The 21,135-nt window shown below is 46.5% G+C and overlaps 1 protein-coding gene across 3 annotated transcripts in view; it reads right to left on the minus strand.

Annotated features, from left to right (window-relative positions):
* nrp2a (neuropilin 2a) overlaps window positions 1–21,135 on the minus strand; it is a 59,147-nt gene that overhangs the window by 22,983 nt on the left and 15,029 nt on the right. For all 3 annotated transcript variants that reach the window (XM_071464541.1, XM_071464539.1, XM_071464542.1), the window contains exons 3-7: window positions 16,717–16,898; window positions 9,314–9,544; window positions 7,704–7,859; window positions 6,936–7,105; window positions 6,166–6,321 (exon numbers count right to left, since the gene is read on the minus strand). In XM_071464541.1, coding sequence (XP_071320642.1) covers window positions 6,166–6,321; window positions 6,936–7,105; window positions 7,704–7,859; window positions 9,314–9,544; window positions 16,717–16,898 — 895 coding nt within the window. The remainder of the gene's footprint in view (window positions 1–6,165; window positions 6,322–6,935; window positions 7,106–7,703; window positions 7,860–9,313; window positions 9,545–16,716; window positions 16,899–21,135) is intronic.

Genomic DNA, 21,135 nt, shown 5'->3' on the forward strand with positions numbered 1-21,135 from the left:
AACGGGCTGGGGCAGCTGAGGGGTCGGGGTAACCAGGGTGGTCAGTTACTTTCAGTGTTGGGCAGAAAAGTCAGGGGGTTGTTGGACGACAGACACCAGTCTTCCTTTCTTTCCTTTTTGTGGTTTCCCAAAACCCATCACTCCCTGTTTGTAATTACGCATAACTTCCTCTTCCTTCTCCGCCTCATTCTCCCTCCTCCCTCTGTCCGTCTCCACCACATCCTTTCATCTCAACACCTCCATTTCCTCCCTCAATCTCTTCTTCATGACCTCTGTACGCCCGACATCTCTCCACACCTCCCCTCTTACTCCCATATGCCTGTCTTCATCTCGGTGGTGGCGGCTACTGACTGAAACCGCGCACACAAAAGACACAGGAAACCACAGGAATCCACACACTCACACACACACACACACACACACTCAGATAAGCGGAGGAAGCGTCTTTTAACTGACTGAGTGACTGTTAAGTGTCATTCACTCTCCCTGTCTGTGGTCGACCGGGCCTGCTGATAGGAGAGCCGCCGCTGAACGACATCAGGATATCAGCGAAAACCACAGCGACTAACATCACCGCCGCTACGCAATAGAAAGATGGAGAGACAACAGCTACAAGCAGCTGAATTAAAGATTAAAGGCATCATTTCTAAAAAAAAAAAAAGTGAGTTCCTACATGATTTTTCTTTTACTCTAATCCAAGCACACTGTGATCAAACCCAAGCAGGCTCCCATTGCCTAAAAATTTGATTCCCTCCTCTTTTGATAATGTTGTTTTTCATTATAAGTGATAAACCGTCTGTTTCGTTTAAATTTTAAAAACACTGCTCTGCCATTTTGGTGTAAAGCGACCCATTTGTAAAGTTCCCTGTCTCTCACAATAATATGATATTCCAGAAATTCCATAACCAGAGGGAATAGGAGTGATATGACTTCAAAATCCTACTCGAGGGGCTTTATTTGATTTTGGGCATGGCCTGATTTAATCAAGTGGAGCTGACACTGGTAATACAAAGCAGCATGAGTGTTTGAACAGATAAGCAGGGCTATCTCTGCTGTATCTGCTGCTGGATCGAGGATAGACAGCCATCATGTTTACCTAAGAGGCCAAACAGTGGATGAGGGCTCTTATGGGGGTTATGTAAACACCCACGCACGCTCATACAACCGACCTGTCTTTACTACTCTCAGATATTCTGTGTGTGAAACAAAGAGCAGCAGGAAAAAAAAAAAACAACAGAAAATGACTGCAGGGGAGGATGAGCCCTCAGAAGAATAGCTGAAAACAGATGAGGAGAGGGGGAGTGGAGGCGGGTGAGAGAGAGAGAGGAGAGAGGAGGAAAAGGTTGAATGGAGGGCAGCAGTTATAACTAAATGAGGAATATGAACAGAGGAATGTGAAAGAGGAGGCAGGGAGTGGTGGAAGAACAACGAAGACATTCATCACCGAAACAGGAAGTTGTCCATCTGAGCATTTATGTCATTATAAGACCAAACAACAGCAAAAATTCAGTGGAATTTCCTCAATTTTGAAATAAATTGCTATCACAAGTTCACATAAACAGACAAACATCCTGATTCAAGCATCAAAATATTTGTGTAGCCTTCCAAACTATCCAAAAATCATAACCAAAGGTTTGAACTTATGTGATAAAAAAAAATAAATGATCAAGTGAAAAATGATGTAAACAGTTTCACAATGAGGCCCGTGAACAGTTTCAAAAGTGGAAAGTTTGGAAACAACTTCCCAGAAATGGTCCTCTGGTGTAGAAAGTGCCCACCATGACTAAGAGGCCATTAGCTGGTGCATTATAATACTGCCAGCTGCTTTTCTTTGTTTCCATCTTTGGATAAAAGCAGGGAATATGGCCAACATTACTGACACAAAAAGAACAATTTGTTCAATGTGAGTCGGCTCTCGAGAGGCACTCTTCATTTTTCTTTGAGAGCAAACTTTAACCAGAGCAAGAGGAGGAAGAGAAACTGAGACAATGAGAAGCTGTCAGTCAGCTCTCAGCTTCTTCTGTCCCCTCCACTTCCTCCCATCTATTGTGTGGCTACCTGAGAGGTCACTCATTTGACCCCTGAGCCATTACCTCCAAGGTTAAAGGTCAATGGCCTTAGGAAGCAGATGGTTGGTCATTGACCAACTTGTTGATAACGTGGTTACTTTTTTACTAACCAGGAATGTCCGCCGGGGCGTGGCTAACAGATGTGCAAGTAGACGATAAGGTGTGTGTATTAATGTGTGTGTGTGTGTGTGTGTGTGTGTGAATCATGAGGAAGGGCAAAGCTGGCCCACCTCTGTAATCTGCCTGACGACTGGCACGTTGTTTTTCTCATTTTTGCTGACCCCCCCTCCTCCCCCTCCTCCCCCTCCTCCCCCTCCTCCCCCTCCTCCTCCTCACGTGACACGTAGGAAAGGTGGGCTGAATAATTAACATTGTCATGTTGTGTATCCTAGCGCGCAGAGTCATGAAATTATAACGAAGCCCCTGCCCATAGTCTACGGCGCCACGCACACACACACGTAGCAGCATGCGACGGTCAGACTGCTGTGTGTGGACACTGGCGGGACACAGGCACCATGGGTATTTAACTATTGATGACCCCTCAGGAGAACGAGGTCACTGTGAAAGGCGCCTGTGTGTGTTATTGTAAACACCCTCTGGACCAGCAAATAGAGTGAAAGGAAGCTTGTGCGCATCGAATCACTTGTTAAAGCGAAGAACATGAGTTATAAACGTATACATCATCTCTTGATTCTTTTACCATCTCTCTCTCCCCGTTCTGTGTTTTTGGTGCATGTCTCCTTCCTCTGCCAGTGCTTTGCTTCAAGCTGATGGCACCGCGGGGAGACGTGGTGGAGCTCTGCACAACACATTATTCGTTTCCCGGCCGTTTTTTCATCCCCGTGCTGTTCCCTCAACCCCAGTCTCTTCCTCTGCCCATTACACTCCTCATCCTTGTCTTCTTGCTCTAGTTATTCCCTCTGTCTCTCTCGCTCTTTCTTTCTAGCCATTACCCTCCAGACGTTCTCCTCCAACCCCACCCACCCCACTCCCTCTCGGTTCTCGGTATGAAGATGTTGACAGTAGGAACTGGTTCCAGCTGGCCGCTCTCCACTACTGACTCTAAGAGGGGCTAGGGGTGCCTGTGCATGTGTGTGTGCGTGCGTGTGTGTGTGTGTGTGGGTGCCAAGGTTGAAGCAGTGATCCATAGAAATAGTCTTACACCACCTTATGCTGAAGTCTTCCGCTTTGTAGCTGTGTTAGCAGTTGTTGTCTGACTGTGTATGTGTGTGTGTGTGTGTGTGTGTGTGTGCGCACGCAGCTTTATGTCATTAGGAATGAGTGAGTGAAAAACAAAGCTTTTTGTGTGTGTGTGTTTTCATATGTGGGTGTGTGACACTGTGTGATGGAGGAGCAGGCTGAAATGCTGTGTGGGCTGTTTTTTTTAACTCCCAGGTTACTTTGTGTGTGTGTGTGTGTGTGAGCATGTGTGTTGAACAGATATAGTATAGCCTCACTACACTTCTCAGTAACACAGTGCTGGGGCTGATGGGATTTTCCTCCGATAGATGCCTTCAGTGTCTTCAGTGTTAATTTGTTTGGGTGCACATGTCTATGTTACCACTAAAAAAATCATTGTGTGTTTGCATCTGTGTGTGTGTGTGTGTGTGTGTGAGATAGAGACAGATATGCAATTCCTAAGTGTGCTAGCATCTCATCAAGCAATGAGGTGCATATGTGAATAGTGTGATTTAGAATTAACAAGTCACATGGGTGTCAAGCTGAAAATGTGTTGGTATGCAGAAAATGTGTCAAAAAGTCACACACAGACAAACGCACACACACACATGCACAAAGTCTGTTTGCTGGTGTGACTGAGGTGATTGCAATCTGCAGTGCTGGTGTTTTTCTCTTCACACAGCACTTTCATTTCTTTCCAAAAAAAAAAGTCCCTCTTTCCCACAATTCCTCTCTCCTTTTTCAGCTCCTCTCTCTCCCTCTCTCTCTCTCTCTCTCTCTCTCTCTCCCTCTCTCCGTTTCTGCCTGCCTCTCTTGCTGTCAAATAATCTTTATTGGCATTAAATCCTCCGATCTTTGTTAACACAGCAAATAAGGACACAAATCTTGACAATGAATGGCAACGCGCTCTCTCCCAATAACAAACAGTGTGAGGTAAGAAGTGCCAAGCCAATCCTTTTATTCATGGCTGATTCACATCTGATGCACAGACACACTCATGGCTCAACCTTGCACAAACACCGCCGACACATGCGCGCACCCTCTTTCAAAGCCACATTAGCTTCAAACTCTCTGTTAAATGACAATTAGAAGAACCAAATCCCAGTTATTACAGGACCCCCTGATGAGCATTGAGCTTCAACCACTTAAGGGCTCTTTGGGGGGCTTAGGATGGGCTAACTGGGAGTTTGTACGACATGACTGGTGGATTAGCAGTCACGGAAGATTCGACTGCAGCCCACGGGGACCAGAAGAGAACCTGGCTGACGAGGAGAGTGAAATTTCACTTTCAGCTTTAAAAAAAATAATAAATAAAAAAATCAGGCCAAGCTGAAATCACAACCGCAAATTGTGCTTCATTTGTCAAAGGCCTTATCCCTAAATCCAATCCATCCATCACTGCCTGTGGTCGGCAGAAATACAAAGAGAAAGTTTTATCCAACATAAGCTGAGATGCCTTGCCTCTATATTATACATCAGAGAGTGTGAATGCACAAGAAATCCTTGTGGATTTTTAAGCATAATTTCAGAGTCCTATCACGCATTGAGTAAATGTTAACCGCCATCTTTTCTTCATCAAAAACAGATGGTGTACTTCATCACAGCTATATTTTATGTAGATAAAGTTATGTCCCGTTAGTAAACGCATCAAAAATGATTTCCTGGTTTCAGCTTGGTTTTGAGGGCTATCCATGATTTTTACACGAATCTGCTTTGTTTTATTGATCCTTCATCTTCCTATTGGACTTTGTGCACTCCTTGTGCAAGCTGGAAACATAACCACACTAAAACTGAAGCCACCACGCACAGAACAGGCAGAAATCCCTCCCAGATTCATGTTGGTGCATCCATGTCCATGCCTGAAAGTGTCTGAACAGTTTCTTTGCTCAGACAGATTAGTGGACTCAGATTACAAGCTACAGACACACATCATGTACATATGCGCACACATGCACAGATCTCCAGACAGAGAGATCAGCCAGAGGTTATTTAAAGGGGGGTCTGTGGGTTTTTTTTTTTTTTTTTTGCATGTGTGTGTGTGGAAGGAGTGGGGGCTGTCTGGGGGGGTCCAATAAATTGCACAGATGTTGACTTTTTAAGTCAAATCCACGTTTCGCTCAATAATCTCCGCATCAAATACCCCCCACCGGCCCCACCCAAACCAATCACTGGCACACGCAGAAGGGGAGTCCCAGTCCGTGTGGCTAAGTGTGTGGATTAACCCACTCCCCACATCCTCGCTCTCGCCACTCTCTATTTATTTTTCTGCTTGAAATCCACAGTGACCTTAACCCACATATGAGGGACAGAGTTCAAATCCCCTGGAGACGGGTTTACTGTAGGTTGCACCATGACAACAACAACAACCTGTCCTGCATACACATTCATACACAAGCCTGTGTGCAGATCCACTCCCCCAAACAAGGATGGACACAATGCGGCTCAGTCGAGGCACTAAACGACACCAATTACAGGAAATAATGTTGATATGAACCTCTTTAGCGCAAACTTCCTCAATCCGCACCTGGTATGACTCCAACGTTTTTACAACCCTGCGTGTGTGTGTTTATGCGTTTGCAGTTTGAGAGAGATGATGAACAGCAAGCCAAGATAAGGGCACATAGAGGACTCCATTGTTCTTGTTTGTCAGTTTTCCCTCCTTTCACTATCTCTATCTCTTCCTCCCTCGCATCCCCTCTCTCTCTACCTCATGACTGGGGTCATGACTCAGGTTCATAAACGGGCCTAGAAGGGGAACGTTGCATCCACTGATATCACTCCTGGATGCACCAAACATAACAGCGGTGGAAGGGTTAGAGAAAGTGCAGGGGAAGTTCAAATCGCAGGCTCCGTTTCATCCCTTTGTCTCCGTGTAGATCATGTTGATCTAGTTAGGTCAGCTCTTATAAAAGCCTACCTTGTGATTCTTGCCGTACCGGTACACCATCCAGTCTTCCCCGTTGGTGCTGACCTCCAGTTTGAAGGTGGTGACGTAGTAGGACTTCTGAGTCTCCTTAGAAATGGCCCCCTGTGTGGCAATGCCCGTCAAGACCTTCAGGAACTGGAGGTCAACCTGGAAAAAAAAAAAAAAACCGAAATGATTTAAAACTTGATTTTTTTTCTTTTTTTTATTTTATAATAGCTTAATAGAAGAATTTACAACTGTAGTAGGGATTTCAGGGGCTCGGGGGTTGATGTAGATAACAGAACCAGAGCAGCTGCTGTGAATATCTGTCACACAGACAGCAGGGGATGGACACCAACTGTGGCCTACTGCTGAGGAAGCCTAGGTGGTGTTTATGTGTGTGTGTCTGTGCATTTGTCACTTGTGTGTCCATGTGTGTGTGTGTGTGTGTGTGTGTGAGGGGAGGAAAGGCTGGAGGCAGAGATCAATGGCACAGTGTTCGGATGCATTCCTGAAGAGCACCTTCATCAATCACAGCGCTTCTCGCCGCTCTCCTCAGCGTTCCTATGTGTGTGTGTGTGTATGCATACATACGCCTGGACCCGTGTGTGTGTTTGAGACAGGAAAGATTGAGAGCACAGAAGCACTTCCTTATCATCAGTTCACAGTTCCTCCATTTCCTTTATACATGTGTGCGTGTCCTCGTATACAACACGCTGCTTCCTGGTGCATCTTCTCCTTTACACTAATATCACTGAGTCCAATTGTTTACATTTATATACCTGTATATACTCCTTGTTGCTGTCCTCTGATGGCGTCCAGGCGTTGTCATCATTGTTGAGGCGGGCCTGGCGAGGCAGCCAGCGGCTGTCGTAGAAGGTGGTGGAAGCGGTGATCTGATCGTCGCTGATCTTCCCCGACTCCATGCCGAGCGCCATGCTACAGTGGAACGCTGTCGGGAGGAAGAAGAGAGTTTTATCTCTGTGTTTGTTGACGTGGCTTTAGAGTCCAGATGGAAAACAAGCTGAAAGAAAGAAAGAAAGAAGGAAACGAGGAAGGAAAGGAAAGGAGAGCTGAAAAGAATGGATGACTGAGAGGGAAGATCTGAGGATCATTATATGGAGCTTGAAGACAGAGACGAAAAGGTAAATCCAGACAGAGAAAGGGCAGAGGGAGACAGAAAGCAGCCCAACAGGTGAGCTGAGGTAAATTGAGGTGAAGTTAATTTATATTCTAAAAGAAAATAGTATGAGCCTGCTTCTGAGAAATCATGCTCCCTTAGGAGAGAGCAAAATAGGCTGAGAGGGGTGAGCGAGAACTTTGAGATTGAAATAGCATTAAAGTAGGCAAAGCTGAAAAGATCGAGAGGGTAAGAGGAGTGAAAGATGAAGAAAGAAAGATGAGTGTCAGCAGAGATGACGGAGGAGAAAATGCTGAAAAGAGAGAAAATGGAGATGGGAATAAAAACAGGTAAACAAACCCACACAGAGAGCAATTGAAGGCACGAACACACACACACACACACACTCTAAAAGTTATCTCTCACTCACAGTCGCTGACTTCTTTGTGCGTCATATTGTAGCGGGCGGAGAAGCCATCTTTGGCCACGGCCATGTCGGTGTGGAAGGACAGGGACAGCAGGCCGGAGGAGGACTGGATCTCTGGAGGGATCTTTGTCCCGCAGTAACGGCCAATCAGAGGAGACACTGCAGACACACACACACACACACACACACACATAAATCCAGATGATGTACACATGTGTTATGTTGTTTTATTGTTCGCAACTTTTAATGGTTTAATTTTCATGTCATTTCCTGGGTGATATTTTGATAAAAGATTTAAAAACACTTGATTCAAAAGTAACAGGAAGCTGTTTGTGCTTTTATTTTGTAAATCTGAGCAGTTTCTGGTTTTTGCTGGGATGCAACAAGAAAAAACATGAAATATTTTGGTGTGCAGCATCTTCAGGAACACTGCAGAGACAGGTATTCAGTGGCCACGCTGCTTCAGTAAGTGTTGTCTAATGAGTCACAGCATGCGCCCCCCGCATCCCTCTTCCTCCCATCATCCCTCTTCCTCCCATCATCCCTCTTTCTCCCATTTCTCTCCTGTCCATCCCTACATCTGCCGTGTGTGTCTCAGCCAGGGCCCAGCAGGGGGATTGGAATCCCTGCCTTAATGCAAGCTGCACTGGCATCAGCTGCAGACATACACACATACACACACACACACACACACGCACCAGCAAGGATTACAATAGTCTCAAGAGTAGCTCCCTTGCCAGACACTGAATTCTTCACCCTTCCGTCTTGTCTCCCGTCCCTCTTTCATGCCTGAGGACTCGGCTCACTGGAACTGGGTTACACTTTAATTTCCTCCTAATTCACAACTTTGAATGGTATAAATTGTTTTCAGCTATCAAAGCTCCCAAATTCAAGGCTATAATTGGAATTTTAAATCCACTTGGATCCCTTTTTAGCAACTGAAAATAGAATAATTAGTGCAAATCCTCAGTTCTCAGCTTCAAATTCATAAAAAAAAAAAAAAAAAAAAAGGCGTGGGGCGAGGAGAGGGGGAGAAGGAAAGGAAGTCAGCAAGAGAGAGGTGGGAAGTGAACCACTCACCGCTACTAATGTGATTTTCAACAGCACCACAGCAGCTAACATTACCCTATGGCGGTCACTATCAAAGCCCTCGATAACATCCTCAAATGTTTTTTCCTCGCCACTTCCTGATCTCAGCTGATAGGCCACGTTCGCAACACTCGGCACCTCCTATTGGTTCCGAACAGATATTCATCGTGGCCGTCACTCTCACTCACCCGGGGGAGGAAGGAAGCGGTAGGTGATAAGGAGGGAGGACAGGGGAGGATAGGAATGGTGGGGGGTGATGGGGGGGGGGGTATTATGGAGAGGGAAGAGGGGCATGGGAAAGGGCTGCCCCTTAGGGGTGTTGAAGCAGTTTCAGCTCGCCGTGTAATAATGTTTCCTCTATGTAATGTAAAGGAATGTAAAGCAACACTGCTTACATCAAAGAGAGCGATGGCTGCTTGGGAAATTGAAGGCTGGTATGCAAATGTGTGTGTGGGAATGTGGGGGACTGTATGAGTCAGAGAGTGTGTGTGTGTGTATGTGTGTGTGTGTGTGTGTGCTCTCACCTTGTGGCAGACCATCCCACACGTCCAGCCAGTCGTACTTGCAGTCTCCCTCTCCAACCAGCAGGGGGTCGTTCTCGAGGTCAAAGGTCAGGAACGTGAGGGTGATGTCCATGCGGGGCGGGGCGATGATCATGTAGGAGCACTCCAGGTTGTGAGGGTATTTATCCGGGAACCCCGGGGACTCGATCATGCCGGAGGAGCTGGTGAAGTTGCGGAAGCAGAATTCTGACCCTGAGCGGAAACAAGGAGAGGAGGATATTTAGAAAGGAATAAGCATAATCGGTCATATTGGGAGGAGATACAGGCATAAGCAATCGATCACACGGGGATATCTCATCTGACTTGCAGAGGGTGTTTCAGAGAGTCGTTCATCACTGACAGCTGGAATATGCAGTAGCTGCAGTGGCGAGACACAAAAACACACACACTTGGTTTACGATGACCGATGAAGGAGAAAATACACAGTGAGCAAATGCTCAAGTAGGCACGTCTAACGTTGCATCGTGTTATAGGAGCGGGCGGATGACTCTTTTTGTTAGCTGGCCCCCTCCTCATATGCATGACGTTACATAATATGACACATTCAATGATACACACTTATGTGAGGCTAAAGAGGGGAGCAGACTGACCCGTGCTGTTGCATATATTCAAAACAAATATTCCCTAACACCCTCCTCCCCTCTCTTTCTTTTCTGCACTCTGTGTGTGTGTGTACGTGTGTCTCTTTCACATACACACACACCAAAAACGTTGTGTAATGGTTCTAAGTGGGCCCTTTGCGGTGGCTCCTCATCAGCCATGCAGATTTATGTGCCCTGGGCGGCTCACCTTGAGCGGCGGCAGCTGTGTGGCTCAGATCATCTACCCATCAGCCACTGCTCCGCGGGCCCACTGGGGAGCCTGTCACAGACGAGTGTTTATGGACCGGCACATCAATGAGGGTGCTGACGGTCCAGCACACAAACACGCACAAAACGGACAGGGGACTTAACACAAATGCCGCACAACCACACACACACACACACACACACACACACACACACACTCATTCACAGTCCCTGGCTATTTCCTCACTCTGTCCATTCGCCTTCTCCTCAAACACTTCTATCTTTACACGAGGGCTATAAACAGTCTGTTTGGTCGCCATTCTGCATCTCGATCTATTTTTATACTTCGCAGAAGGGCAAATATCTTCGTGTGATAATGTTGCTAAGAGACCGCAGCATCTTTGTTAGATCTTTGTTTAACTGTACGTGTCAGAAATGCCTGTGGTAGCGGCCTTCCTAAGCCAACTGATGGCGCTTATTTATAAATGCACTCGCACCGGACGTTGTTATTGCCAACATCCCTGCAGTTGACCGACTGATAGCAAATACATTTCATACATTCTCCTTTCTGGTAACTGGCTCGCATAAAACCAGCATAAGGAAAGGAGTCTGCTCTTGTAGTGTTTTCCCATCAGTGAGCGTGCTGGAAGGCAGACAGGGAGGTCAGGTTGAGGGGACTCATGGGAGAAGCTTCTGGAGGATTTCAAAACCTGGGAAAGCAGTGGGTCGCATCCAGCCTCTCTGCACTGTCTCAGAGAACTGCCAGGCTGCATTTGATAACCAGATACATATTCATAAAAGCAGCGTTTAGAAGCACAGACATGTTAACAGCACATTCCTTCTGCAGCATTCCTCCGAGGCACCAGTCCTTATTATCAGGCAGCCCTATAAAAGCGGAGGGGTCGACTGACTGCTCTGGCCCTCCCTTGTCTACACTTGGTTAATGGCAGAGAACTGACCCCAATCAGCGCAGAGAGAGGGGGAAAACTCAGGAGATATACACTGTCTGTGTCTCTCCTGCTTTGTTTTCCCCCTCTTCTCCAGCAGCTTCCTTTTAACCATTTTTTTTTTAAACTTATTATAATTTTAAAATTGTCTTTCCTTCCTTCACCCCCTGCGCATGTCTCTTTGAATGTATCTACAAAGTGATTGTACAGCGTGTACCTGTCAGTCCATCGAGCTATTGTGCGTATGTGCGCGCGTGTCGTGCTGAAGATGTTGACACAAACGTATGAATCTTCCCCCAACATGTTAAAAGCAGCACTGAACCTCTTGTGTCGACTCCCACACGCGCTGCAAACATCAAAACACCAGTGGATCATCTGCCTTCATGCTTGGAGCCTGGCTGCCTACACACACACACACACAAACACACACACACACACACACACACACACACACACACACACAGAGCTTGGCATGTTGAAATATGATGGTAATTTACAGCAAGCTACCGGCGATATCACCCTATCCTACTACTACTGACCTCACTGTGTGTTTCGTGAGTGTGCGTGCCTGCAGTCACTGTGTGTGAGCGAGCAGCATGAATTAGAGTAAACACAAATGCTATGAATGCATAAAAGCAAACGTGCACGTGATTGTAATGTGGCCATAATAAAACAGTAAATGAACTATGCAGTATGCATGAGCCATATGCCACCTGAGTGTGTGTCTTTGCATGAGTATGTCTTTTTTTGTATGTATGTCTTTTATTAACCTCCTCGTGTGTATTTTTTGCTGCTGGCATCTTTGTCTGTGTGTGTGTGTGTGTGTGTGTGTGTGTGTGTGTGTGTGTGAGTGTCGGTGTCTGAAGGTGTGTGTGACAGCTTCCCAGTATGTGTGAGACCCAGTAACACACTGGCCTTGTTTCTTTTTGGGTCACAGTGCAGCAGTCTGGAGTCCTACTGCTTCAAAACTTCAATCTGAGCACAGCTTGACTCCATCGCCTCCAAACACACCACTCTGTGTTTCCACTGTGTGTTTTACACTCACTGTGCAAGAACTAGTAGCTTCACACACACACACACACACTCAGTCTGCGCTGCCACGTGCCAATGCTGTGTGCATGCATGTGTTCATACATTTACGTGTGCACGCCTTTTCTGCGTTTGCGTATGCATGAGTACCTTCTCTTTTCGTTAGCGCTCATTAGTTCACAGTATATGAACATGCCAAAAACAAGTCTCCCTCTCCACCTCCCTCCGTCACCCCTCGGCCCATGTCTTGGCCCCTGGTTGGTGCCTGCATCACACCATGAGCTGCCATTTGGCAAGAGCTGTCTGCTGGCAACGAGGGGGGAGGTCATAGTATGTGTGAGTGTGTGTGTATTTGATTGTGACGCAGGGGGGCGAGAGGGCGAGTTGCTGGGTAGAAAGCACTCGACTCTTGCACATGAGTGCCTGATGTAGTAGCAGCTCCACATGTTGTGTCGGGGTAACCCCCTTTCCCTCCTCCTCCTCCTCCTCTTCTTCTCTCCTCCCTCCTTCCTCCTCTCCTCAGCAGCGACGCGCAGAATCTGAGCTCATTCACGCTTTTAACTCTCCGTCTCGCCTGGTGTCGCCTCGCTCCTCCCATCCTCTGCACGCAAGTCTCGCTGAGGGCTCACCTCTGCTTTCACAGAGGAGTCTTCTGCACATCAAAACCGCCTCGCCCTCCGCTCTCTACCTGCCTGTCTCCATCTGACACACATCTGCTCCGTGTACACAAACACGCGCAGATCTCTCATGTAACCCTGCTTGAGCTGAGTTCAGGGTTTCATTGAAGAAAATCTCTCCTGAGGCGTCTGAGGAGGGGTGTGTGCATGCGTGCGTGAAGGTACGTGCTACACAAGGGGGCTGGGGTGGAAGCCCCAGCAACAACAACAACAACAACAACAACAACAACGTTGTGAACAACAAGGAAAACCCCAGAAAAGCAAAACAACATTCTTGGCGTGCCACAGCTCGACACTTTTATAGACCCAGGGAGACATTTTGCATCAATCTGAGGCAGCTTTATATGGAGAGGAATGCTCCCTCTGAGACACGTAGCATGCTGATCCCTCTGTTATGAGATGTGCAATGGAATGCCGTCATTAAGCTTTTTTTTTTTTTTCCACCAAAAAGCCTCCTGCTGTTTTTGATCAAAGTGTTCGTGCAGCTCTAGATTTCTTGAATCTTATTCATGCAGTTGCTGTCTTATTATTTCATTTTGGGACATGTTTTCTTCATCACTGATCAGTCTTAAACACTCTTTGCGCTCCGCTTATTTATTCATGAATTTAATTTACCTTCGCCGGTTAATTACTTGAGTGTAATTTCAGCATTGGGATGACTCGGGTGTTTCAGGAATAAACACCACATGGCAATCAGCCATATAGCAACAGCCAAGAGTTGGCATCCAATCAACACGGTAGCATCAGAAATACACACAGGACCCATGTTATGACTGGCGCTTGGGTGGGGGGTCTCGCCGTAGGCTGCGCTCCCGCCGTGACCCCACAGATGCCACGCTAGCGGTCACCAGCGTCCACGAAGGGGACGGAACGCCCTCCGGGTGCTCTCGGCCTTGTCTTAACCCAGGATTGGCTGCGACGTTATCTGCCCCCGCTGCGTTAGTGGTGGGCTTTGGGGAAATGGGAAAAAGGGGGCTTTTTGCTGGCAAGTCTTCCCCCTGTAGCCGTGGTAACAGCGTCAGCGGCACGTGACCGGGTGTAAGTGAAAGTGTGTAATGGGTTGGATAGGGGGCGTGGGGGGGTGGTGGTGGTGGTGGTAGTCTGGGGCTGAATAAAGGGTTAAGCATGCGTGAGTAGGAGTAAAGTAGGCCACAACAATAAGGGGGAGGAGGGGGGCCGTGCACTTTCACTGTACAACAGGATTAAGGCATATGTGTATATACGTGTGTGTGTGTGAGTGTGTGTTGGGGGGGTTGGGTGGGTAGGTGGAGGGATGTTGTTTTAGGCCAAACGCTCACCCAGGCTCCCCTCAGGAGGTGGAGGGGTATCAGGGGTTTCAGGATGGATGTAGAGTCAAAGGTCGACTCCTGCACCTCCTTGCTGGAAATAATTAGCTTTCACTGCACTGTAGCCCATGACGCACACTCACCGTCTCACACACACACACACACACACACACACACACACACACACACACACACACACACACACACACACACATGTTGACACAAACAGATTGCTTGTCCAATTCCAAACCCCCTAGAGTTGTTACAGTCACCGCTTATGTAATAGGGTTGAATGAACAAAACAAAAACAAAGCCGCAGTATCATTAGTTCATAGAATGAAAAACAGGCAACGATATGCCTCTCTCTCTCTTTCTCTCTCTCTCTTACACACACACACACACACACACACACATAACCAAAACCAGACACACACAGTCTGACTTCTAGACACAGTGTGGTGGGGTCAGCCTGTGCCGTAAGCTGTGCTGTCTGTTTAAGATGGGAAGGAAGCTGAACAGACGTATACACACACACACACACACACACACCTCCCAGCTGTGTGCTGCGATTTCTATCTGTGCTCGGACGCACCCTTTAAAAACACATACGCACCCATAAACACACACCCACTCATACACAAATCCACACACACTGTACACACACTGTACCGAAAATATTCTACTCCAGTGCAATCTAGGATTACCCTCACACTTTCACATCTCTGAAAGTGGCACAATACAGTTACATCAAAACACACCTCACTAAAAATAATATTCTTGTCTTGCAAAGCTGAAATTACAAGCACACAAATATGCAACAAAAATACATTAATGGGGGTAAAAGTGCAATTACTTCCACTCTGGTAAATAAACACATCTTAGCTGGGATCTCTGTGTTCCCGTCAGACGTTGTAAGCTGTGTTTAGTGGAAACCCGTGGCCCAGGTCTGCCACGGTAAGACAAACAGCTATGATGAGAGAGCGTGCAGGCGGTGGAAACACCATAATTAACACATGGCCTCAATCACGCATCCTGAATACATTTCGCTCACTGATTCACTCCGTTGTCGGTCTGTCTCCCTTCACTCCAGTCGAGTCTGCATCTACTTGTATGTCTCTCTACCCCTCTCTCCAACACACACACACGTGCATCTATCATTCCGCCTCCACACACATACAGACAGACAGCATCTCGCACAACAAGCCGAGTGGAACCACCCACACATGCAGCGAGCAGACACCTACATGTGCTCACACGGTGACACAATCTCTTGTACCCCCTGAATTTATACCAGGATCTTGTTAAAGCCATGGCAACCGCATCCCCCATCCACCAGCCTTCAATCCATCCGCATATGTGCGTGCATGTGTGCGTGAGACAGATGCAATCTACAGTATTACACTGTCGGGGTTCAAATTGGTGGCCTTGGTAACTGAGCTGAACATCAAATCTGGGTCACGTTCATTTGACACAGAACCTGTTACTGTTCAGAGGTAGGAGGTGATAACTCATTGCTTTCTTTCTGTGAGAGTGATACTTATATTCTGTGCTTTAGAGAAACCATGACTTTCACCTTTCTTCAGTGGCTTTTGATTGAAACACTCTAGTTATAAAAAAAAAAAAATAGCAAAAAAAATAGTTCAAGATACATTTTGAGATTTAAAAAAACTGAATTTAAAGGACTTGCCGAGGAGCTACCCAAGATGTTGCACATGCTGCAAAGACAATCAGCTGGTAACTCTCCTGGGCATAAATCTTTTCGCTCCCCCAAGGCCACGTGACCGTTTCACCTCTCCCACTACTCACACACACAAACACGTCCCACCACCAAAACAAATATACTTCCCACTGCCACCTCACCTGCAAAGCGCACTTCACCTCGTGCACTTTGGCGACCTTGAGAAAATTCCATTTCGGCGCACACTCATCCCCATCAATCTCCTCGCCTCCGCCTCTACCTACAAACCTTTGACCTCAAGTCCAGCAACTCCAAGCTGCCTTGGAGCTCTCTCCATCATCCCACCGCCACCTCCCGCTCCCACTCCCAGCCCTCCTCATCTCGGCAGAGGAAGCGGATCCTGCTCCAATTAAGCAAGCATTCCTTGCATGCTTCTAGGCGGCTTGGAAGTAGTTTAGTAGTCTGTCTTCCCTCTTTGTTTAAGTTTTGTTTACACGCCCGGCTGCCTCTGCTGATGTAAATTGTTGTGAGAGTGTTGGGGTGAAGGAGCACAGGTTTCAGGCCATTAACATGGGACAAAGAAGCGGTGCAAAGACAAAATAATGAACTTTTATATGTATGTGCAGCAGAACCTTGCGTTTGGTTCAGATTTTCTTCTCAGAATACTTTCAAACTCTACTCATTTCTGTTCAACCTAATATTTAGATTTAAACTTATTTTTCTTTAAATCGTTGAAATTTAAACTGAATCTGGTCTGTTAATACAAAGAAACTATAAACAGATCCCTCAGTTGCGACAAATGTTGCTTCAAATTCTGTCATTTAGATTTAGAGCTAAATTCTTATTATAAATCATATTGTAAGGCTGATCAAACCAAACAGCCAATCAGCATCATGTAAATAGACCTGACCAATCAAGCTCAACTTACTCGTTCCATAAGACCAATAATGTTTCCCCACCTGTTTTGAATATCTCATAGCGCAGAGAGAAGCCCGCCCCCTGGTGGGCGTAGTCCGAGACGAACCGGATCTGGAGGGAGGAGCCAGATGAGATGATTGGCGCCGGGGCGATGTTGCTGCAGTGCCGACCCAGAACGTCAGCATTGTCCGAAGTCCCATCGCGGATCTCGATGAAGTCATACCTGATCCACAAAAAACAGAGAATGGTTCAGTGTAAATTGAGTTTAATGCATCAGGAAGGGATTAAGCACAGTAAAGAGATAAAAGCAGAGTGGCAATGGGGAGATAAACATAGATAGATAGTTATGGGGTTATGCAACAAGCTAAGCTAATAAAAACCAGACAGGTGTGGACCTGATGGTATTTACCATCAGAGTTCAGCCTCAGGATAGAAAGCACAGCGTCCAAGCAAAGCATTTAGGAACACAACACAACATTAAGACACAAATAAATATATCTGCCACAGACTTGGCTCTCAGTCAAAGCATCTCCACCTCACTTGTACTGCTTCCCCTTCAGCTGCATTCAGTTTAGCTCTCACGAGTCAGTTTAGCTCGGGACAACAATCTCAGATTTCAAGCTGACATCAGCTTGGAGTGAGAAATCCCCCAATCGTTGCATCTTTGATCCCAGCAAAGAAAACCGAGTGTCTCAAACCGAACATACTCGAGCAAATGGCTGCAACCTGGGGGCGAAGATGCAGGCAAACAGCTGGGTGGACTCATTAATAAGAAGGAAGTAAAAATAGACAGAGAAGCTCATGAAAAAATAAAGATGTGAGGGCTGGGGGAGAGGAAAGGTGAGGACATTAGCGGCGTCGGAGGTGAGGAGGGGGTTTAGTGAGAGAAATTAGGATAAATAAATGTGAGGAGGCCTCGCGTTTTAGCTTCCACATGTCTGAGCTCTAAGCTTAAACTTTGCCGAGCCAACTGACCCTGAGCCATAAAAGCAAATACTTAACTGTCAGGTCAGTGTGTGTGTGTGTGTGTGTGTGTGTGTGTGTGTGTGTGTGTGTTTTTATGAGTGCGGGTGTGCGAGAGAAGAAGATAAAGAGAGAGAGAGAGGGAGAGCCCACCTGGCTGATCCAGAATTAGCTCACAGCCCTGTGTGTCATTCCTCCAACGTTATTAGACACAAGCACAGACAACACACTTAACTGCCTGCGGATGGCGTTTGATTTAGTCCCTTTGGCGCACCACATGGGTGGGGTTTCCAAGATTAGGACAAATCAGTTTCTACACCAAAAGCTTGCCACTGACAACCAATAAAGGCCTTTATGTACAATACAGAATAAGAGAGAAAGAGGGAGAATAAGTGGGAATAAACACTGCAGTGAAGTCCAGTGTGAACCAAACCAAAGTTAAAGGACCCTTGTGTCACTATCGGTATGTTTAAATGTCTTTGACAATCTATGTTACACACTGTGCTCTGCATGTGTGGCAAAGCCATCTGGTGCTCAGGACGCTGTTTACAGGGAAAGTTCAACTACTTCCACTTATGGGCTCAGAAGGGTGAATACAGTGAAAACTGTCATTCGCTGTAAAACACAGTCCTTCTATACATTGCCTCCTGTACATGATACTGTAGCTTTGTTGTTATGATTAAACAGGGACCAGCCTGTGCTTGGGAGCTGAGAGTAAACCATCAGGTTATGAGGTGAATAATTTTAGATCGTGACAATTTTAGAGGTTGTGTAATTCTTGTTTGATACCATCTCAGTGGTTAAGAGCAGTTTTAAACGAGACGCCACACAAAATTGTTCTTGGCTAATTTTCCTCGTGAGCAAAGACGCTAAATACTAAAACTAATCTTCACTTTTCTGCCTCTTTAAGCATATTTTTGTGTGTATTTGTATTTTCCACTAAATATGCATGTTGCTATATTTCAAGTTGCACAACTGGGACTAATTTCCGTGTAATTTAGGTCTCCATAACATCCATTCCTGTCTCTCTTTCTCGTTACAGCACTAACAACTGTCTCTTCACCCCCCATATTGTGTTTCCCTGCGTAACTAACTGCATCGCCACAGGAGCCTTGCAGCCACGTTGAGGACACCCTCCGAAGATTTACACACATAAACACACTTGTCTCAATTAGTTCATATGATGAAGCCGTCAAAAAACACCAGGGCCACCGTTGTCCCACTAATTACTGTGATGGGCTCTTTCATGCTGAAAAAGCATCGCAGACTTTGAAACACAGTCTCTTGCTAATGTTCTGTTCTCACCACTTCCCCAAAATGAAAAGTGTTCACTAAAGCTGAGACGTACCAATCAGCACTAAGCTGTGTTTCTCAGTGGCATCTAAGCACTGAGACTGCTTTCTTACTGCAGCTTGGAATAAAACCTGGATTAAGTAGAGTCACTAAGCCTCTTTTTTGGCTATCTCATTCCTTCAGTGTATTGATTCCCATACAGAGCATTCAAGCTAAGACTGCTGATGGAGGGATAATCCCAGCCACATTAATCTGGGTCAGAATGGCACACGTAAAGGTGAGGATCAAAGTGTGAAAACGCTGCAGTGAGCTTGTAATGTCACCACAACGCTGGCTGCCACATCCGGTGGATGACAATATGTGGGAAGAGGATTGTTTCATTAAACTAAAAAATACATTAAATGATCAGATTATGAGATTACACAAAAGCCAAAGTAGCGCTTGTGTGAAACTGAGATAAAGCAGTTTTTGGAAACTGTTCTGAAAGATATTTAAGTCCTGATGTCACAAAACGATGCTGGCTCCAGTTACAGGAGTTACAGATACATACTCGTTTTTTTTTTTCCAATTTTTAAGGGAAAGCCTGTGTCACAAAGTTGTATACAAAGGTGTTTACAAGGCAAGGAGGGTCTAATAAATGATGCTATTGAGCTGCATTATTGGGATTTCAGGATCCAGCCTTTTTGAAGCTTCACCCACACTTAGGACTAAAAGTCAGGCTATCTCTGCCTCTGCAGCATTGATTTTTGGCCATCCTGTCTCTCCGCCTGTCATCCCAGGCCCACTAACTTTATGAAAGCATGGTAACAGTGAGTTGCTGGAGTGCTCTTTTACCAATACCCATTATTTCTGTGTGCCAGCAAGAAACAACATATGTAAATTATTCAAAAAACAGATGTCGTCCTCCTCTTAAGAGAGTGTGTGTGCTGAAAATGCAATAATATGTTGAGGAGGCATTAACAGGCAGCTTTCAGTCCCTCTGCGCATCCCCCCAGTTAAAGTAAGTGATGGTTGGGGCTGAAGTAAATCTGTGCAAAAGTGGGCCTGAGGAGCACTTGTGCCAGGGAGTAAAGAAGTCGTTGTCCAATTCTCTTATACATGTCTTGGTTGTAATCCTGCATTACAGAGGCGATCGTGAGGGCTTTAGCGGTGAGCTCCCACGGTGAGCCTGTAAGAGCCACGGCTATCCCTAAGTACGGCTGCTTAGGGCTGTAACTGACACATGCTCGGGGAAAACACACACTCAAACAAGTGCCAACAAACACACACACACACACACAGACACGCGGATATAGGCAAACACCGGCGTGCACGTACACACTCAGCGCTGTATCGCCAACAGCAAGCATAAAAGAGCTGAGAGCCTAATTAGGTTTTAATTGATTTTGGAGTGGGTCTCTATCCTTCTCTCCCTCTCTCTCTCTCTCTCTCTCTCTCTCTTTCTGTCTCGCTCTCTCCTGTCATGGATTAGCGTCAGTGAGTGAGTGTTCCTCAGATGTGATTATTGACCTGTTCGCTCAGCCTCTCCCCAGGCTCTGATGAATACATGCATGAGGGCCTGACGTGTGAGAGCCTACTGTCTGTCTCTCTCAAACACACACACACACACACTTGTGCACATTCCAGGACACTACACACACGCATAAATCACTTGCACACACACACACACACACACACAAACCCGCTCCCATGAAGACACACATTAGCAACGCATACCACTCACACACACACTCAAGCATACATGTACACCCCCCCCCCCCCCACCAGATCTGAATTCCATTAGGAGTTGTTTTGATCCAAACCCTGCCTGTGTCTGACACCATCCATTCCCCATTCCCAGCTTTCTGTCTGTCTGGCCGTCTGTCTGGGTCCCTGTGTTTAGGGGGCCATTATGGGACACCAGCCCCCCCCCCCCCCCCTTCCTCCTCCTCATTTCCCCCATAGACACAGAGGGAGAGGGGTTAAGGAAACTAAAAACCCTTGAGGGCCAGAAATTCTGCACCAGTCCAGACATGTCCTCTCTTCCTCTACTCTCATATATCACTCCGCCCCTCCGCCAAAACAACTAATTGCCTTTCGCACCTTTGCTGTTTGTGGTGGACGAGGGACATTTCCTGCAGGCACTGGCACCTCACCACGGAGGAACATAGCTGCAGCATGTATACGGCGTATCTATGCATATTTATAGGCCCTTCGTAGCCTTC

The sequence above is a fragment of the Trachinotus anak genome, unplaced genomic scaffold (genome assembly GCF_046630095.1).
Source record: "Trachinotus anak isolate AG129_WGS33_773 ecotype Australia unplaced genomic scaffold, CSIRO_AGI_Tana_v1 ptg000026l, whole genome shotgun sequence".
In the NCBI taxonomy this organism is placed as follows: Eukaryota; Metazoa; Chordata; class Actinopteri; order Carangiformes; family Carangidae; genus Trachinotus; species Trachinotus anak.